General features: G+C 40.9%; 2 protein-coding genes across 2 annotated transcripts in view; one reads left to right on the top strand and one right to left on the bottom strand.

Annotated features, from left to right (window-relative positions):
* Positions 1–14,240, top strand: part of LOC122662660 — a 73,136-nt gene extending 58,896 nt beyond the window's left edge. Inside the window, exon 9 of the mRNA XM_043858362.1 lies at positions 14,090–14,240. Within this exon, the coding sequence (XP_043714297.1) occupies positions 14,090–14,172 (83 nt within the window). The 3' untranslated portion in view covers positions 14,173–14,240. The remainder of the gene's footprint in view (positions 1–14,089) is intronic.
* A 2,110-nt stretch (positions 14,241–16,350) lies between these two features.
* On the bottom strand, positions 16,351–17,638 carry LOC122661557 (U-box domain-containing protein 4-like). The gene is made up of 2 exons (XM_043856986.1): positions 16,593–17,638; positions 16,351–16,434 (listed from the first exon to the last, which is right to left on the bottom strand). The coding sequence occupies exons 1-2, from the start codon at positions 17,577–17,579 to the stop codon at positions 16,351–16,353; spliced, it is 1,071 nt and encodes a 356-aa protein (XP_043712921.1). The 5' UTR covers positions 17,580–17,638.
* Positions 17,639–18,687: the final 1,049 nt, after the last annotated feature.

Here is an 18,687-nt window from a genome sequence, read left to right as displayed (position 1 = left end):
AAAATGACCATAGGAGAAGTTGTGAGGAAGGACATGCATAGTCTAGGTCTTGTACCAAGTATGACCTCGGATAGAGCCTATTTGAGGGAAACGATCCATGTAGCAGACCCCTTTTAACTGAGATTCTCATAACTTGCTGGGCTATACCTCTATCCTCTTACTTTCATCTTTCATCCTTCTTTTTTTTCCTCATTTTTCATTTCTCATTTCATTTCCCATTCCTCTTTCCCCTATCTCTTCATCCCCCTTTTTTGTTTAGAACTCAGTTTTCCCTATGTTGTTTTAATTGGATCCATGTAGCCAACCCCATTAAGTTGGGATAAGGGTGAGTTTGTTGTTGCTGTTTGTTGCTTGTCTGTTTATCTCTCTCACGGACACGTATAATTACAATATCTTCATATATTAACCCAAGCTCCAGCCTATAGCTACCCATCTCATCAAATCTACCCTAATACACTTATCCATAGTGTTAACAGGCTCAAAATTAGAGCTGAATGCTTGGATAGTCTAAGACAGACCCCAAGCTATGTATTTATAATAAAGAGTCAAAAAATATATGGACAGAATTATCCCTAACATAGCCGACATGGCTTTACGCAAAATAAAATAAGTAAAAAGTCCAGAATACCCCCACGGTATTCTGGCCCATACAATCCAACACTCCCCCTCAAGTTGATGCATATATGTCATACATGCCCAACTTGACTAAAATAGGATGAAACACTTTGCTACTTAGCCCCTTAGTGAACACATCGGCTAACTGATCAGTAGACTTCACAAAAGGAACACAGATGAGTCCGGCTTCGAGCTTCTCCTTGATGAAATATCGGTCAACCTCCACATGCTTAGTACGATCATGCTGGACAGGGTTATGAGCAATGCTAATGGCCGCTTTATTATCACAATATAGCATCATGCGAAGATGGACAACAACACCAATATCCTGTAACAATCCTCTAAGCCACAAAAGTTCACAGATTCCTTGTGCCATCGCACGGAACTCTGCTTCAGCACTGGATCTTGCCACAACATTCTGCTTCTTGCCAATTTTTAGGAATGGAAACAAAAGAAAGAGAAGATACAAATGCACGAAAGGAAGGAGAAAGAGAACTATAAGAAAAAAAAACGAGATATGGGATGCTAAGTACAAGTCCTAGTACCTTTGCGATGAGCAATAGGTAGGTCGGAAGAAGAGGTCTTACCAGGAGGAAAAGGATCTGGATCTTGAGTTGGCAACTAGATGGGTATTGGTGCTACATTGGATTGAAGCTGCCCTTTTTTGGAACATCTTTTTTGATAGGTGATAATTTTGGAGTTGTCTATTCTCTTCTGCAATTCACCAATGGTTCTCTGGGCTAGAGTCAGCTCCCCCTGAATAGGTACATCACCACTATTAATTTCCATGGTCTTCCCCTGTAAAGGATTCCCCTCGGATGAAGGGGCAGCAGGCAAAGGGGGCTGGACAGCAGCCAAGGGAGGCTGGGCAGCAATCAAAGGGGATAAAAGAGGAGGGAGGAACCTCAAAGGTCAACACATTTTCACTAGAACTCGCCCCCTGAAGAGATGGTGAAGAATAATATGAAAGGCTTTCATGAAAAATAACATCCATACTGACCAAAGTGCGATGAGAAGGGGGATGGTAACACTTATAACCTTTCTGGGTTGGAGAATAACCCAAAAAAATACACTGTAACCCTTGAGGTTCAAGTTTTCCAGGAGATTTAGTATCTCTAGTATAACATACACAGCCAAACACTTTGGGGGAAACCACAAAGGAGGAATCCCCAAGTAAAATTGCAGCTGGACTACGGGAGTCAAGAACTCGAGAAGGCAACCTATTAATAAGTTAGGCTGCAGTGAGAACAGCATCCCCCCAATATTGGGATGGAACATGACGAGCAAACAGCAAAGCTCTGGCCACTTCTAAGAAGTAGCGGTTTTTCCTTTCAGCCACACCATTCTGGGTTGGGGTATCCACACAACTAGTTTGGTGAATAATGCCATGATCAGCCAAGTATTTTTGAAATTGAGATTTTTTATACTCAGTTCCATTATCACTTCTCAAAATTTATAGAGTAGCCTGGAACTGAGTTTGGATCATTTTATGAAAATGCTGAAAACATGAAAAACCCTGATTTTTTGTGTGTATAAGATATACCCATGTGTTCCTAGAGTGACAGTTAATAAAAGAAACAAACCAACGATGACCAAAAAGATATGTTTTACGACTAGGGCCCCAAACATCAGAATGCACCAAATGAAAACAAGAAGAACTCCTTTTATTTGAAATAGAATAAGTTGAACGTGTCTGTTTGGCCAGAACACAAGCCTCACACAAGAAATCATTTTTATCACAACCTTTTACTAAAAAAGGAAATAAATAAGATAACATACCTAATGGGGCTGACCTAATCTAGAGTGCCATTGGTAAAGTTCCGAAGAGACGAAGGAGTTCTGGTGGAGTAGAGGAGGTGTTGTTGGTGGAGAAAGACGACCATCATCAAGCAGGTACAATCCACCTTACAATTTACCACATCCAATCATCTTCCCTATCACCAGATCCTAAAAAACATAGTGGAAAGGGAAAAAAGTTACTTTGCAATTAAGATCACGAGTAAAACTACTAATAGAAAGGAGGTTAGTAGCAAAATTAGGAATGTGCAACACAGAAGACAAAGTAAGAGAGGAAGTGCAGTTGATGAGTCCCTTGCCAGAGATGGAGCAAAGGGTATCATCAGCTATCTTGACTTTGTCTCTCCCAAAAGTAGGAGAATAGCGATGGAAAAGGCTAGAGGAACCAGTCATATGATTTGTAGCTCCAGAATCGATGATCTAAGAATGGGAAGCTACTAAAGCACAATGACCACCAAATGAAATACCTAACCGGGCAAAGTTTGAACTTGAAGGAGTAGAAGAATTGGTAGTCACGGATGTAGTAGAGACAGCAGCAACGGAAGACCTTAGCACACGTAGGAATGCCTGTAGATCATCCTGGGATAGACCAATGTCAGTAGCCGGGGCTGTAATAATAGATTCAAAGTGATTTGCCTTGTTTTTTGTCTTCTTCTTGGCAACCCGTTTAGCTTCAAAGTCAGCTGGTTTCCCATGAAGTTTCCAACATTTGTCTTTGGTGTGGTAAGGTTTGTGACAGTGCTCACAAGTAACAGTTCTTGGAGTAGAATTACCAAGAGAGAGATTTCCAACAGGTGCAGTAGGAGTCAGGGCAGCAGTCTGTAGGGCTGATCTTTCAGTAATAGGAGGGTGTAACTATTAGAGTTTATGTAATAAGGGTAGTTTGGGCATTAGTCTAGTGTCTTATTTACTTATGTTGTATTTCCTTGTTTTTAACTTTTACCTCCCTAGGGAGATGGTTGTAATTTACTTTTCTCATATTAGTGAATCAAATAGAGGAGAGGGAACTACTCTCCTTTAATTCGGTTGCTAACTTCTTCTTCTTCCCTTTCTCACCTCTATCCTCTCCTTTCTTCTCTCTTCTCTTCCCTTGATTTGATCCCTATATCATTTCCAACTTGGTATCAGAGCATTTCCAGGTTTGAGAGTCGACCAAGCTTCTACTTCCTTTTTTTCTCCTCTCTTTGGAACCCTAGAAAAGTAGAGGGTTCCAATAGAGGCTATACCATGTAAGATAATACTCTTAGAGGATATATTGGAGTTCTATCATGAACTACAAGCCATAATGGATGAAGATTTGGAGCTGTGAAGCTCGATTGAAGAACAAGAAGCCCTAGACAACTTTACCGCCAGCTCCTTCCTTCTTGCATTCAATTCTCTCTCCTCACACTACCATTTGCACTGAAACCAAGCCAGTTAGAATCGCTCAGGGGTCCTCTTTCAACCCCCTAGGGTCTCGGTTTGTGAAGTGAAACAGTATGGGAACATAGTCCATTCTCTTACAGCCCTACAGGTACCACCAGATTCTGGTTTGCTTCTCTGTTTCATAAAAAATGGCTTGTGGTGTGTTGAGTAGTTGTTGTTGATTGAAGAGTTGAATTATTTGAGTATTGTTGGTTGTTGTGGAATGAGGCTAAGGTGCAAAAGGTGGTGTATTAGCTTTTGATTGGTTTTCTTCAAGAAACTGTTTTCTTTCCTTGCTGGATTTTCCTTTTTTTCCGAAGAGGGACAGATTGGTGTTGGTAAAGAATGTTGTTTGAGCTTCTCTAGTGGTTGTGTGCTGAAGCTATACTTTAAAGAATGTGGTGATGTTGATTTTCATTGACTTTGGGTGTTTTCCCATCTTGTAATTGTGTTTATTTAGCTTGTCTCGGATCAGTGAATCGACAGGGGTTATTTGGAGAAATCTTTCCTGAGAAGAATTCTCTGTTTGGGTAGAGTGTGTACTCCCCATTGAGTTTGGGTATCATCCCTTTTGTTTTTTTCCGTGTATTCCTACATTATGTCAGTTGTTGGAAGAAGAGGCCCGGTTCCACCCAAAGGGAATGACAGGGATAAATTCAGCTGTGACCACTGTGGGAATGTTGGACACACCCGAGAGAGATGTTGGATACTTTATGGCTGTCCCCTTGGCATGCATGACAGCAGGAGAGGGGGAGCCAGAGCATGCTCCTTGATGACTGAGGTTGCACCTATGGGATCTACATGGATTATTGACTGTGGAGCCACTGATCATATGACCGGCACTTCTCAGTGTTATGACTCCTACTCTATCTGTCCTGGTAAGGATAAGGTTAGAGTTGTTGATGGTTCCCTTTCCTCTATTTCTGGTAAAGGTAGTGTTCGTGTTACTTCTTCTATCTCCCTTGACTCTATTCTTCATGTTCCTCAGTTTCATACTAACCTCTTATTTATGAGCCACCTAACCAAATCCTTGAATTGTTCTGTCACTTTTTTTCCATCTCATTGTGTTTTTCAGGATTTGGTGACAAAGAAGGTAATTAGCAAAGGACGTGAGGAAAAGGGACTTTACCTTCTTGATCAAGGGACTTTACCTACTGCCCAGTCCTATGCATGTGGGCGTAATGACAACAGTATTGTTGACTCTGTAATGTTGTGGCATCCACGGTTGGGCCACCCTTCTTTTGGGATTATGAGGATAAAATTGCCCCACTTGTTTTCTCCACTTGTTTTCTTCCATTCCTTCTTCCCATGGGTTTCAGTGTGAACCCTGTTTGTTTGCCAAACATTGTCGTTCTCCTTATCCTTATCAGGGTAATAGATCCACTGTTCCCTTCCATATTGTGCACTTTGATGTTTGGGGGCCTTCCCCCACTACTTCTTTGTTTGGCTATCGCTATTTTGTTTCCTTTGTTGATGACTATTCCAGGGCAACTTGGACCTTTTTGATGAACCAAAAAAGTGAGATCTATGGTGCCTTTAAAAAATTTTATTAGCTCATTTATACCCAGTTTCGTACTCGCATTCAAATTGTTCGTTCTGATAAAGGGGGGGAGTATATGTATGGGGGCTTCAACAGTTTTTTACTAATCATGGCATTATCCATCAAGTTGCTTGTGTGGACATCCCTCAATAGAATGGGGTGGCTGAAAGGAAAAATCACCATTTGTTGGAAGTCACTAGAAGTCTCCTATTTGGCATGCATGTTCCAAGAACTTTTTGGTTTGAAGCTCTTATTACTGCTTCCTTTTTAATCAATCGCATGCCCACTAAACTTCTGGGCTCCAAATCCCCTTTAGACTTGTTGTCTTCTCAGACTTCTTCTTTCTCTCTTATTTCAAGGTGTTTGGGTGTGTCTGTTATGTCCATGCCAACAAATGTGCTCGGTCTAAGCTTGACCCCAAGGCACTCAAATGTATTTTCCTTGGATATTCCTTCTCTACCAAGGGGAATAAGTGCTACCACCCCTCTTCTCGGAGGCGACTTTTCTCAAAAGATGTTACCTTCTTTGAATCTATCCCTTTCTTTGTTTCTTCTCAACATCCTCTTCAAGGGGAGAATAGTGGAAATGAAGAGGCTATCTCTATCCCTTTCCTCCCACCTTTGCCTACTCCATTTTTGTTTGATATTGGGAAACACAAAGAAGGGGCTGTTGTTGATACTGATACTCATTCCGGTGATGATGCTAGCAATGAAAAAGAAGGGTTGTTGTTGAAAATGGTTCTGGTAATGAAAAAGATTACCACATTAAATACAAAAGTGGTGAAGGCTTGCATAATACAGGACAGAAGACCTGCCAAGAGCCCTCTTTGGATCCACATCCTGAGATACATCCTCCTCAGTCAGGCAACATCTCTTCTCTTCCTTCTGATTTAGACCTTCCCATTGCTACTAGAAAGGAAAGAGAGCTTGCACTAATCCTGTAGCCCAGTTTGTTTCTTATGATGCTCTCTCTCTTATAGGTGCTGCCTTCACTGCTGCCCTCTCTTCTATTTCCATCCCAAAAAATGTCACTGAGGCCATGTCTGACCCAAAGTGGAAGCAAGCCATGTCTGAGGAAATGATGGCCCTTGAGAAGAACTGTACTTGGAAACTGGTTGATCTTCCTAAGGGGAGAGTTCCAGTTGGATGCAGATGGGTCTACACAGTCAAGTACCGATCAGATGGTACAGTTGGGAGATACAAGGCCCGGTTGGTGGCTAAAGGCTACAGTCAGGTGTATGGGATCGATTTCAGGAGACATTTGCTCCTGTGGCAAAGCACAACTCAATAAGAGTTCTGTTATCTTTGCCGGCTAATCAAGATTGACCATTGTATTAGTTGGATGTGAAGAACGCTTTCCTCCATGGTGATCTAGAAGAGGAAGTGTACATGCAGACTCCACCTGGCTTTAAGTGTCCCTCTGCTAAAGGGAAAGTGTGCCTCTTAAGAAGGCGCTATATGGTCTCAAGCAGTCCCCGAAGGCTTGGTTTGAGAGGTTTAGACAGACCATTTTGAAAAATGGGTATTCCCAGTGCTAAGCTGACTACACTTTATTTACCCAGCGAGGTAATGGTACCATCACAATCCTTATTGTCTATGTTGATGATATTGTAGTGACTGAAAATGATATGGCTGAGAGAGCTTGGCTAAAGACCTACTTGGCTCAGCAGTTTGAGATTAAAGATTTGGGCCCCTTAAAGTACTTCTTGGGTATTGAAGTGTTAAGGTCTAAGAAGGGAATTTGTCAGAGGAAGTTTATCCTAGACTTGTTGAAAGAGACAGGGATGTTGGGTTGCAAACCAACAAACTCTCCTATTGATCAGAATCATAAGCTAGGAGAAGACTGTGGACCTTCCCTTATTGATACAGGGAAATACCAAAGGCTTGTAGGGAAATTGATCTATGTTGGCAGAATCGTGGGTTAGAAAGAGAGAATTGGAGAATGGAATTACTTATTCATTGATAAGTAGGCCCCTCTATTTATAATCGAGGGGAAAGTTACAAAGGGACTAAAATAGACATAATTACCCCTAACTAACTGACTCTATAAGAGCAGCAACTTAAACCTAATGACATAAGAATTAAATTACCCCCAACAGGACCAGAATACCCCCATGGTATTCTGAATTACATATTCCAACACTCCTCCTCAAACTGGATTATACATATAAGTAAAGAAGGAGGATCCAGCTTGAACTAATAAGAAGAAAACTCCATAATAATGCTAACACTCCCCCTCAAGTTGGCGCATACAAGGCACTAATGCCCAACTTGAACAAAACGGGAAGAAACAAAGGTGCAACAGAGTCCAGTCTTGACAGATGAATGCAGCTCCCAAATAAACCTTCAAGAACTTGAAAAATAGATCTTCAAAACCTGGGCAGACTTGATCAGCAATCTTTCACCAATCTTCAATAGCTGTCCAGTGATGAATCTCAGATTGTCACAGTGACATAAAATCTTGAAGTGTAGAACTAGGGTAGCAAGCAGCGGAAATAATCAACCCAACTGTAAATCCTCATATAGGTAGGCAACAACCAAATATCTTCAATACTTTAATACTTCAATCTCCCCCTTACGGCAAACTCAACCCAATAACAAAGGATACCCAATGGCAATGGTGGAAACACTGATCTTCTATGTTTTGCACCAAGCATTCCTGCTCTGCTTCTGCAATGTCTGCAGGTGTATTGTACATAATCTCCCCCTCATGTGTAGTAGTACACGTGGACATAACAGAGATGATGAATGAGATAGTGCAAAAGGATAACCTTTCAGAGTTCTCCAAAGGTGCTATGGGTAATGGAAAAGAGGAATTAATGTTAAAGTAGATTATACCATAAAGTTCCAAATTGGTTATTGGTAAATGCCAAAGGTATGGTATGGTATGGGAGATGGGTAAGGGAAAAAAAAAAGTAGTGGGATAAAGAACCATGGATAAAAAACAACGCGACACAGTAATCTTCAACCTTCTTCAATCAATCAAACTAGCTCTGAAACACCAATCTCCAATGATCAGATCTGAATTAAATAAAAAAAAAACAGGTCTGATTTGTTATAAGGAGAAGGCTCCATTCTTCAAAACTTGATCGATCTTCACACAAGGAAGAACCAGGGTGCTAAACTCCAATTTGTAAACTCCCACATGCTAAATAGAACTGGCAAAGATATCTGGGCAGAATTGATGTAATAAACTTCGAAAAAACTTGGATCAGATCTGAATTAGCGAACAATGCTAGGATCAAACTCCCAAAGTAAGCTAGATATGCACCATTAGAGAAAATTTCACATAACTGAATAGGTTCGTAGTTGCAACCAATAACTATAGAACACACTATTGTAATCCCAAATAGATACCAACCTCCAGGGTAGCAGATCCAACTCTTCAACACTGTGAAAGAAATTTGATCTCCAATAGGATACTCAATCTCAAGAACAGGGCAGCCGTAGTCCACATAAAGGCAGTAGTAACAGGTTAACCAGTCATGCTTACAGAAGCCAATCAATAGAACCGGCGAGTAGAAGATAATAACTCAGTAGATCCAATAGTAAGTGATGCAGCCAGCAACATAGGAATTAGAAAAAAATAGGTTGATTGATGTAGAAGGTGACCATAAGGAAGAAACCTGAATTTTGTTTAAAAAAACTCCATGAATGATGTTGAAACTTGGGTCGACTACTCCCTGGTGGTTATAAAACACTCCTCAAAAAATCAGCGAGAGAGGACTGCCCTGCCCTTTAGATCGATTATAGTCAGAGTTTTGTAAAAACCCTGAAACTTGAGATCGATTGGAGGGTAGGGGCTTCAAAAAACTGATGATGACTTGTCAAAGTGTGATGATTTCAGGTAATAGATGTTGTCCTCAGCTGCTTGAATGGATCTCCAATATGAACAACCAATCTCTTGCAGTGTTTGAGACTTGATCTTTAAGAGGGTGTTTGCAGAAAAAATAGGGCAGCAGCTATCTTAGGTAAAATACTTCTTCAAGCCATGAATAATTGAAGTAGATTGCCTTTCTTGATAGTAGAAACACCTCTAAAAAACTCCAGAAGCAGCAGGTAACCCTAACCCCAAAAAATCGATTAATGTCAGGGTTTTGGAAAACCCTTAAAAATAGAGATCGATTGGGGTAGGGGTCTTCTAGAAAACTTGGATAGGTGCAAGATTGAGGTCGAGTGGTCCTAGTAATGGAAGTAATCAGCCCTCCAAAATCAGCAAAAGCTAAAACCTGTAACCCTACATTCGATTGGAGTCAGGATTTTGTCAAGGTTTTTAGCAGGTAACCAAATTAAAGGGTTAAGGAAGTTTTGCTGTAAAAACTAATCCAGCCATCAGAAAGGGTCCAAACTTAGGTCGAGTGGGATAGTAGTAGAGAATTACCCCCCCCCCAAAACCAGCTGCATCTGAAAGGGGGAACCCAAAAAATCGATTGAGTCAGGGTTTTGAAAAAAAAACCTGATAAAGGAGAACGATTGGGGTAAATCAATGCTGGGAAAGAAAAGAAAGAAGAGTAGGTGGAAGAGGGTAGTAAGGTGCTGGAAAAGGTTGTATAGGAGGCTCCAACAATGGAGGATCAGCCTTCATGAACGGAAAAATCTTATCTTCAAGGAATTCTGGAAAAAACTCCAAATCGCAGGTATGCTTCCAGCAGAATTTCAATGGAAAAAAATAGATAGGATAGAGGAGGGAAGCAACTAAATCATTGGTTTAGGTTTTTACCTCATTAGTGTTGCCCCCTTACAAGGATGAGAAGAAGAAAACCAGAAGAAGGTGAAACCGAGAAAGAGAGAAAGGATGGAGAAGTCGATTGAAGAAAAAAAAGGGTTTTTTTTTTCTTCTTTCTAACCTAGATCAAACCTGCTCTGAAATCGTGTTGGCAGAATCGTGGGTTAGAAAGAGAGAATTAGATAATGGTATTACTTATTCATTGATAGGTAAGCCCTTTTATTTATAATAGAGGGGAAAGTTACAAAGGGACTGAAATAGACATAATTACCCCTAACTAACTGACTTTATAAGAGCAACAACTTAAACCTAATGACATAAGAATTAAACTACCCCCAAAAGGATCAGAATACCCCCACGGTATTCTAGATTACATATTCCAACATCTCTCTTTAACTCGCCCAGATATCACCTATGCAGTTGGGGTGATGAGTCAGTTTATGCATGCCCACAAGAGTGGGCACCTGGATGTTGTTTACCGGATCCTCAGATACTTGAAGTCCTCTCCAGGAAAAGGTCTCCTATATGCCAAGAACAATCATTTGAGAATTGAAGGCTACACTGATGCATATTGGGCTGGTTCAGTTTCTGACAGACGATTTACATCTGGTTATTGTACTTTTGTGGGTGGTAATATGGTTACATGGAGTTAAAAGCAACTAGTTGTGGCTTGGTCAAGTGCAGAGGCAGAATTTAGAGCTATGGCTCATGGAGTATGTGAACTTCTATGGTTGAGACGGCTGGTCCAAGAGTTGGGATTTGATACTGAGACACTTATGAGACTCTCCTGTGATAACAAGGCTGTTATTAGCATAGCATACAACCCTGTGCAACATGACAAAACAAAGCACATTGAAGTGGACCGCCATTTCATCAAGGAGAAAATTGACTCAGGATACATTTGTACTCCTTTTGTTAAGACAGGCGATCAGTTAGCAGACATCTTTACCAAGGGGCTCATCCCTCATCAGTTCAGTACCCTATTATGCAAGCTGGGAATGTATGACATTTATTCTCCAGCTTGAGGGGGAGTGTTAGAATTTATGTAATAAGGGTAGTTTGGGCATTAGTCTAGTGTCTTATTTACTTATGTTGTATTTCCTTGTTTTTAACTTTTACCTCCCTAGGGAGATGGTTGTAATTTACTTTTCTCATATTAGTGAATCAAATAGGGGAGAGGAAACCACTCTCCTCTCATTCGGTTGCTAACTTCTTCTTCTTCTTCTTCTTCCCTTTCTCACCTCTATCCTCTCCTCTCTTCTCTTCTCTTCCCTTGATTTGATCCCTAGATCATTTCCAACTATAACATAGCAGCCCTACGGTTTTCTTCAGAGGAGACTAAGGCATAGGATTGTTCAAGTGTGTGAAAAGGAGAATGGCTCAACACTTGAACACGAATCTGGTCATACTCCACATTCAACCCTATCAAGAAGTCATAGACCCTGATCTTGTCCACATGTTTCTTATAGGCAACAATGTCAGCAGTTGTAGTAGGGTGAAAATCAGAAAAGTGATCCAATTGTTGTCAGAGGCTGCGCAGAGTAGCATAGTATTTAGAGACTAATAATGCTCCCTGAGTAGTATGAAGGACCTTCTTCCTGAGTTCATAAACTTGGGCATCATTGCCAAGCTGCCCGTACGTTTCCTTGTAAGCCGACCAAATCTGAAAAGTCGTATCAAGGAGAAGAAACCCATGTGCGAGGTCTAAAGTCATAGAACCAATCAGGTATAACATGAGAACCCCACTGTTAGCAAGCCACCTAGTTTGAAGAGGACCAAGTTCAGCCGGCATAACACTGGTGCCATCAATATGGCCAGTAAGGCCATGGCCAGCAATTGCAAAGGAGGCAGACCGAGACCACTGTAGGTAGTTTGAGCCATCCAGTTTGATGAGATTAGGAGGAAAATTGTGATATTCTGTTTTGCCTTGGCCACCATGATCAAAAGTAGCAGTGGAAGTAGTAGAGTCACCCATAATTGCAGCAGAGAAGCCCAAATCGCAGAGAGAGGTTGTGGTGATGAGAAACCCACTAAATACTCCAATATAATGTCCAGAAAGAGGAGAGACCCTTTGAAAGATGTGCCTCCAAAAATCTGCAGCAACAGACATGTAAATCCCTGAGATCGATTTTTTCAGGGTTTTGAGAAAATCCTGATGGTGTTAAGATCGACTTAGGGAAAAAGGCTGTCAAAAAAACACTTGATGAAGCTGAAATTGGGATCGAGTGGGCCTCTAGGACTGCTGAATCAAGCTGCCAAAAATCAGCACCAACAGAAAGCAGTACCTCCAAGATCAATATTTGCAGGGTTTTGGGAAAACCTGAAAAAATTCCATCGAGGAGGTCTTCAGAATTGCTGGCTGGAGATAGAGGCTTGGCAAATAAACTGTCGCAGGTCTTGATCTTCAAAGAGGTGGAGAGATTCCTTGTAATTGAGATTGAATCAATCCAAAATATGAAGTCTTCAAATTTCGTAGGCAGAGAGCAAGCCCTTATCGATCAGAATTGTTATAACATGGAATGAGGTGATGGAGGGCAGCAACTGGATCTATGGATCACCTCATCAGTGCTGCCCTATGAAATAATGAGGAACAAAAGAGAAAAAATGGAGAGGAAAGTGAGATCGAGAAAGAGAAGAGAAAGAGGAGAGGAGAACCCTAATTCAAAACCTGCTCTGATGCCATGTTAACAAGATCAGAATTAGAGCTGAATGCTTGGATAGTCTAAGACAGACCCTAAGCTATGTATTCATAATAAAGAGTCAAAAAATACATGGACAGAATTGTCCCTAACATAGCCGACATGGCTGTACACAAAATAAAAGAAATAAAAAGTCCAGAATACCCCCATGGTATTCTGGCCCATACAATCCAACACATAGCCTATGACTCATGAATCCCCAACCCAAATAGCTATAAGATAGGGATATAAGTTAGAAGAACATTGTTAATACTTTACCACCTTAGTGGGTGAAGGGAATTTTTGAACTTTAACATATAAATCATGTGATATGTAATACTTTATATTATACGAAGTTTATGTTCCTTTATGCATGATCCCAGTAACACATAAATAACATGCTGTAATGTGAAAAGTTTATTTATATGATCATGTTGACAAAAGGTGATCTTCATGGTCCACTAATTTGAGCCACTCAGAGGGCTGACCTAATCAATCCGACTGTTGGATAGATAAAGCACCCTTTGGTTTGTTTATGCATCAAATTTTGTGGTCAATCTCCATCACATGACCTACCATCTAGTGGATTTTCTCCTTTCTAATTTTAGCCATCAAATCGGTGGAGGGATGATGTGGTATTTCTAAAGGTTGGATAAATAGGGGACTATGTTGGTTGGCAATCTGTAAAATTTCGAAGCCAAAATTTATCATATGGCTCCTGTGTATTGGACCTTTTCCCTTGGAATCATCAATTGTTCAAATCTTGACCAAAATTGACATGTTGATTGTGCCACATGGTGTATCGATTTTTAGCTGAAGCTCACCAATATTGTGGAAAATATAACCAGTCTGGAGTTCAACTAAGCTTCCATTAAAGATGCCAGCTAGCTCAGCTGGAACTTGGCTTGCTAGTTCTAGCAGTGACCCAGGATAACTGGTTTGTACTTGGTTCTTTTCGTAAGTATAACAAAGAAATCAAGTAATCGTACGGACTACATAAACTCACAAAAGAGAGGACAAAACAAATGGTAATTGGTTTATCACTTGGATTTTCTAGTCCCAAGAATCCTTGTTAGAATATAATCCATTCCCCCTCCCCCCCCAAAAAAAAAAAACAAAAACAAAAAAAAGGGTATTAGTAACTTTACTTGATGCAATCTCCTCATCACAGATCCCATATTTTGATCTAGCATTAGGTGGATTTTCCTCATCATCTTATTCTGTCTGTCTTTTGTATTCAGAAGCTAATTTCCGTCTGTGATGCATCATCTTCAAGTTTTTATTTCCTGTATTTATAATAATTTATTGTTGGTATCTTTTCCATCTGCAGTTTTGCTTCTTGCCCTTGTTTTTCTTATTTGTGCAGCAGCATCAGTTGGGAAATATTTCCTCTGTAAGCGCAAGCTTGATTGATGCACACAGTGGGGAATCATTGTGCAGTTTTGCTTTTTAACTGATATGCCATGAACTCCTAACCATGAGTGTTAGGGTTGGAGTTCATTGTAAAGTTGTATCCAACTCAGAAAATTCATGTATAGGATTTTTTATTTTCATTACTACTGCACTGACAATTGTATAATCCCTGGGTTTTGCGACCACGTCTTTCCCAAATTCTTCATTAACTAAGCTAAACAAGCGCTTATAAAAGATTAATCCTTACCTAGTGCATCTTCTAAAGTCAAAATAAACCAGCATAATTGATGAGCTGATAAACGGGCTTCAGCAGGAGCATGTGCTACAACATTGGCTCTTCCAGAATTTGAAGATATAGAAGACCCAAATAAAGTGACTAAAAAACTAAAAAGAAGCTGGTGTGGCCAACAGGTAAGAGGCCTTGCTGATAATCCATCTAACGTCCTGCTGGGCATCTTCTTCAATGATAATTTCACTTTTCAAATCTCTGGTGCCATTGATTGTGCCAATGGTGTTGTGAGTTCTAGCTCGCTCCCCCCCACCCCAAACCAATGTCAAAAATGGAGCAGATAAAAATCCCTCCTCCCCTCTCCGTCAGCTCCATTTTGATTAGACACGCAATATTGTTGTGTATGTCATATAGAGGGATTTAAAATATGTAGCGGTACTATCCCGAGTATAATTTGTGATTTTACCAACAATAGTTGGGCTAAATAGGAAGTATATTTATCCTTGTTCAGAGGTAAAAACTATGTAGTAGACGCCTTAACCAAAAGCTTTTCTGTACCCTACACAAGGAAGTGAACCTCGTTTTCTGACCATTAGATAGAGCTATGTGGATTTGCAGCATGCCTGAATAAAGAACATGGAGCCTTAACATCCAGAGGGATCACCTGATATTGAAGTATTATATGTGGAAACGGCCCATAAGAATTGCTTTCCAACTAGAATGCTCTCATACTCATTTAGATGCGGGTCAAATTCAGATTTTCGATCATCTGTTTACATCTCTGTCATGTATAACTCGAACCTTCTTCTCCTTAGCGGATACAATTCACTCTCAACCATATCTCTTAGATCATGATTCTCTTTTCCTCATATTCTAAAACCGGTTGAATTTTCAAAACCCTCAAGATCATTATGTATTTTATTTTTTATTATTAAATATTAGGATTTTTTTCTGAATGAATTTTTATCGTGAGTATTCGGAATTTTTTTTTCCGGATATCTCAAAATGAATACAGATGTCCTTGAACAAATACAAATGCGGATCAGATTTAGATTTTTGGTTATGCATTTGCATCCCTAAGTAGGGATGTTTGCAACTTTGCACCCAAAACTGTAAGTTCCTTCTTCATTTTAAGCTCCTTACCTTTCAGTGAAATTTAATGAGGTTTCTGTATTGGCAGTGGTGGCCTGTCAATTGCGAATTCTTGTCTTTTCATTTATGTATAATGGAAGTTGTTCCAAGCAAAAGATTGAGTGTTACAATTGCTGATTAACAGAACTAAATATGCCTCAGCATCCACCACTGAATGTGTTCCAGTGGAGATTGTGCCACTGAAACCTACTTAACTCTTTATCAAAATAAGAGTTAATGTGATGGATATCACCAAAATTTTGCGTCAATTTTCAACCTAGGAAGGTAGGTCAAGTGTGTGGCTGGAACTTGGTTTTGAATTCTGTCTCTGTTCTATCAACACTTACGAACGGAACCTCGTTTTCAAGCTGCCCTTTCATACTCTACTGAGAACTCTTTGGTTACACACTTTTACATGATTTTTTATTTTTTTATGAAAACTTTTACATGATTACCACCGAGGAGGAGGATACACAATCTCTCTTCCAAATAGTTTTGGCTACTCACTTTTATATGATTACACTTGCAAACAGAAACTCGTTTTCAAGCTGCCCTTTCTCTGGTTTATCTGATTCGATTTAAAGCACCTTCCAAACTATTTTTGCTTCTTTTCTTTCATTCGGAAATAAAAGGGAGAGGGAGGGATGGGTATGCTAGCACTTACCTAACAGTTTTCCCATAATAATACACAACAGAATAGAAGTGTTACCAGACGCTGCACATTTCTCCTACCCTTCTCTGACCCTTGAGTCTATTCTCCATTATCACGAAGAAAGAGACTTCTTTTCTCTTCTTCGGCTCTTTCTTCCTCCCGATTTCTATTTTAATTCTGACATATTTGATGGCCTAGCCGCATTGTAGCCGGGATTCGGTTGCCGCAGAAGATCAATGAGTGCATCCGCCTGCAGATGACGATACCAAAACGACAAAAGCCGCCAATGAAAAACCAACAACACAAAACAGATTTCAGCGAATATTCAATAAGGACGAACTTCTCCAGGGGAAAATTAAAAAAAAATTAACCCCAAAAGAAGAAGATGCGACGACAGTGACCACCGACCTTCTGTTTAGCCCTGGTTGTGCCGGCCTGTGAAAGAGCAACCAACGGCGGTATCGCACCTTCACGGGCAATCATTGTACGATAGGGCAAGCTATCGTCGCAGATCTGCAAGAGGATGGCAGCCGCAATCTCCTTCTGCCTCTGCGATCCCACCTCCACGATCTCCACAAGTACAGGGATACCACCTTCCTCAACCAAAGCGGTTTTGCCCTCCGGTATCGATACCAGTGTGCACGACACGAAAGCCGCTTTATCCACCATGCCTGATCCCAAATCCGCCATTAATTCCACAAGGGTCTTCATGATCCCTGCTTGGACGGCTCTGATCTTGTTTTCCTTCGCGGAACAGAGCGAATATAGGGCTGTCATTGCGTCTTTCTTCCCCCGGATACTGCCGTTCTCCAGTAAGGAAACCAGTAGCGGTACGGCACCCGACCGTCCAATTGCGGTCTTGTTCTCCTCTACCTGCGAGAGCCGGAGCAGAGCACAAGCGGCGTTCTCCTTGGCAGTGGCCGTTCCGGTCTTCAGTGCTCTTACGAGTGGTTTTATCGCTCCCGAGGCCGTGATCAGGTCCTTGTTCTCGTCGCACAAGGAGAGGTTAAGAATCGCGGTTACACCGTACTCTTGAAGCTGGGAGTCCTGAGAGGATATGAGAGAGATGAGTGGTCTGATGGCGCCGGCTTGAACAATCTTGAGACGATTTTCCTGTTTGTTCTTGGCGAGAAGTCTGATCTCCATAGCGGCTCGCCTCTGCAAGTCGATTGAGCATGACTGGAGGTCGGAGACGAGCTGGCGGATCAGATGGTCGGAACTCTCAGAAGCACAAACCACCAAGAGGCCTCGGCTCTGTGAAGTGGTCGTGGAAAATTCACCCGATCTGTCGCTGTTGCAATCGCTGAAAGCTGCGGAGGAAGCATCACCGTTGCTCAGATCATCCAAGCTCCGTCCCATGTAGGTGTAATTCGCTGGAGGAATCTCCTCCTCCATGGGGAACGAATTTCAAAACTATTTCATTAATAAAAAATTAAAAAAAAATAGACCAACCTCCGGCACAATCGAGGATCCAAAGCGGTTTTAGCTTTTATCTAATTAAGATGAAAACGAAGGTGAGGTATTGAAAAAATGAACAACCCCGAAAACAAAATATCCACGGGATGTATGCTCGCGTGCCTGTGCGGCGGTGCCTGTGCAGATGGAAAGGACGGGGTAGCCCCTGGCTCTCTGCGACGGACGGTGGAAACTTATGAATTTTTTTTTTTGGTGAGAGAAACTTATGATTTTTAAAAAGCACATAATCTTTTGTATACGTGTGCTTCGTGTGCTTTGCGTGTACGTGTGTGAATAAAAAGCGAGAGTGCTGGTCGTATGCGTGTGAAGAAGAGAGAGTAGAATAGTAGATTACCCAAAAAAAAAAAAAAAAAGAAGAGAGAGAGTGTGTGCTGGTCGCTGCAACGGAATCGACGGTCGTTATAGTTTTATGGATTTTAAAAGTACAATGGTATGCTTTGTAAGTTTAAAGTTTTCCCTTAAAAATTGTGTGTTCAGTTCAGCCACCATCTAGGGTTAACAAAACTCTTACAGGCTTTTAGTGGGTTTTCAAAATATACCCCTAACCCGTCGGGGTACCGAGCTGCCCCTACTGTCATGTGCACCCTAGACACACCAAGGTGGCAAAAATACCGCCTTAGTCTTATCTAAGCGTCTTGTCCGAACGGGGGTAAGGTGGTCTTTACTGGTTGTTGCGTCTAGGGCGTATGGCAATATGGGCAGCTCGAAAGTAGAGGATCCGAATCCTACCTCTAACACCCATTGAAATCCTAAAACTTTTATGGGGGAGGGTTTTACTAAAGGAAGTGTCTGAAAGTTTGAATGACATTTCTATGGTATTTGATATTCTAATTTATTTTTTTCTTATTCTCAAAAGTTCTTTTTGCTGGATGAAAATTTTTAATCCAATCTATGTTGGCTTCAATTTCCTCCTACCTTATGTCTTGCGTTCTATTTCCCATCAAGATTTGCAGAAGTTTGGATTCTATTTGCTCAAACTTTTGGATTGGTAATTATGGGAGCTCCAAGAAAATTCATCTTGTTGGAT

Source organism: Telopea speciosissima, chromosome 5, assembly GCF_018873765.1.
Source record: "Telopea speciosissima isolate NSW1024214 ecotype Mountain lineage chromosome 5, Tspe_v1, whole genome shotgun sequence".
Classification (NCBI taxonomy): domain Eukaryota; kingdom Viridiplantae; phylum Streptophyta; class Magnoliopsida; order Proteales; family Proteaceae; genus Telopea; species Telopea speciosissima.
Note: the sequence above shows the minus strand (reverse complement) of the source record. Positions and strands in the feature narration are given on the sequence as shown.

Bases quoted from the DNA above. Each gene is read 5' to 3' on its own strand.
- LOC122661557 (XM_043856986.1), bottom strand. From the start codon at position 17,579: ATGGAGGAGGAGATTCCTCCAGCGAATTACACCTACATGGGACGGAGC. The intron at 16,435-16,592 runs GTCGGTGGTCAC...CGTCATCTGCAG, and splicing joins CAACCAGGGCTAAACAGAAG to GCGGATGCACTCATTGATCT.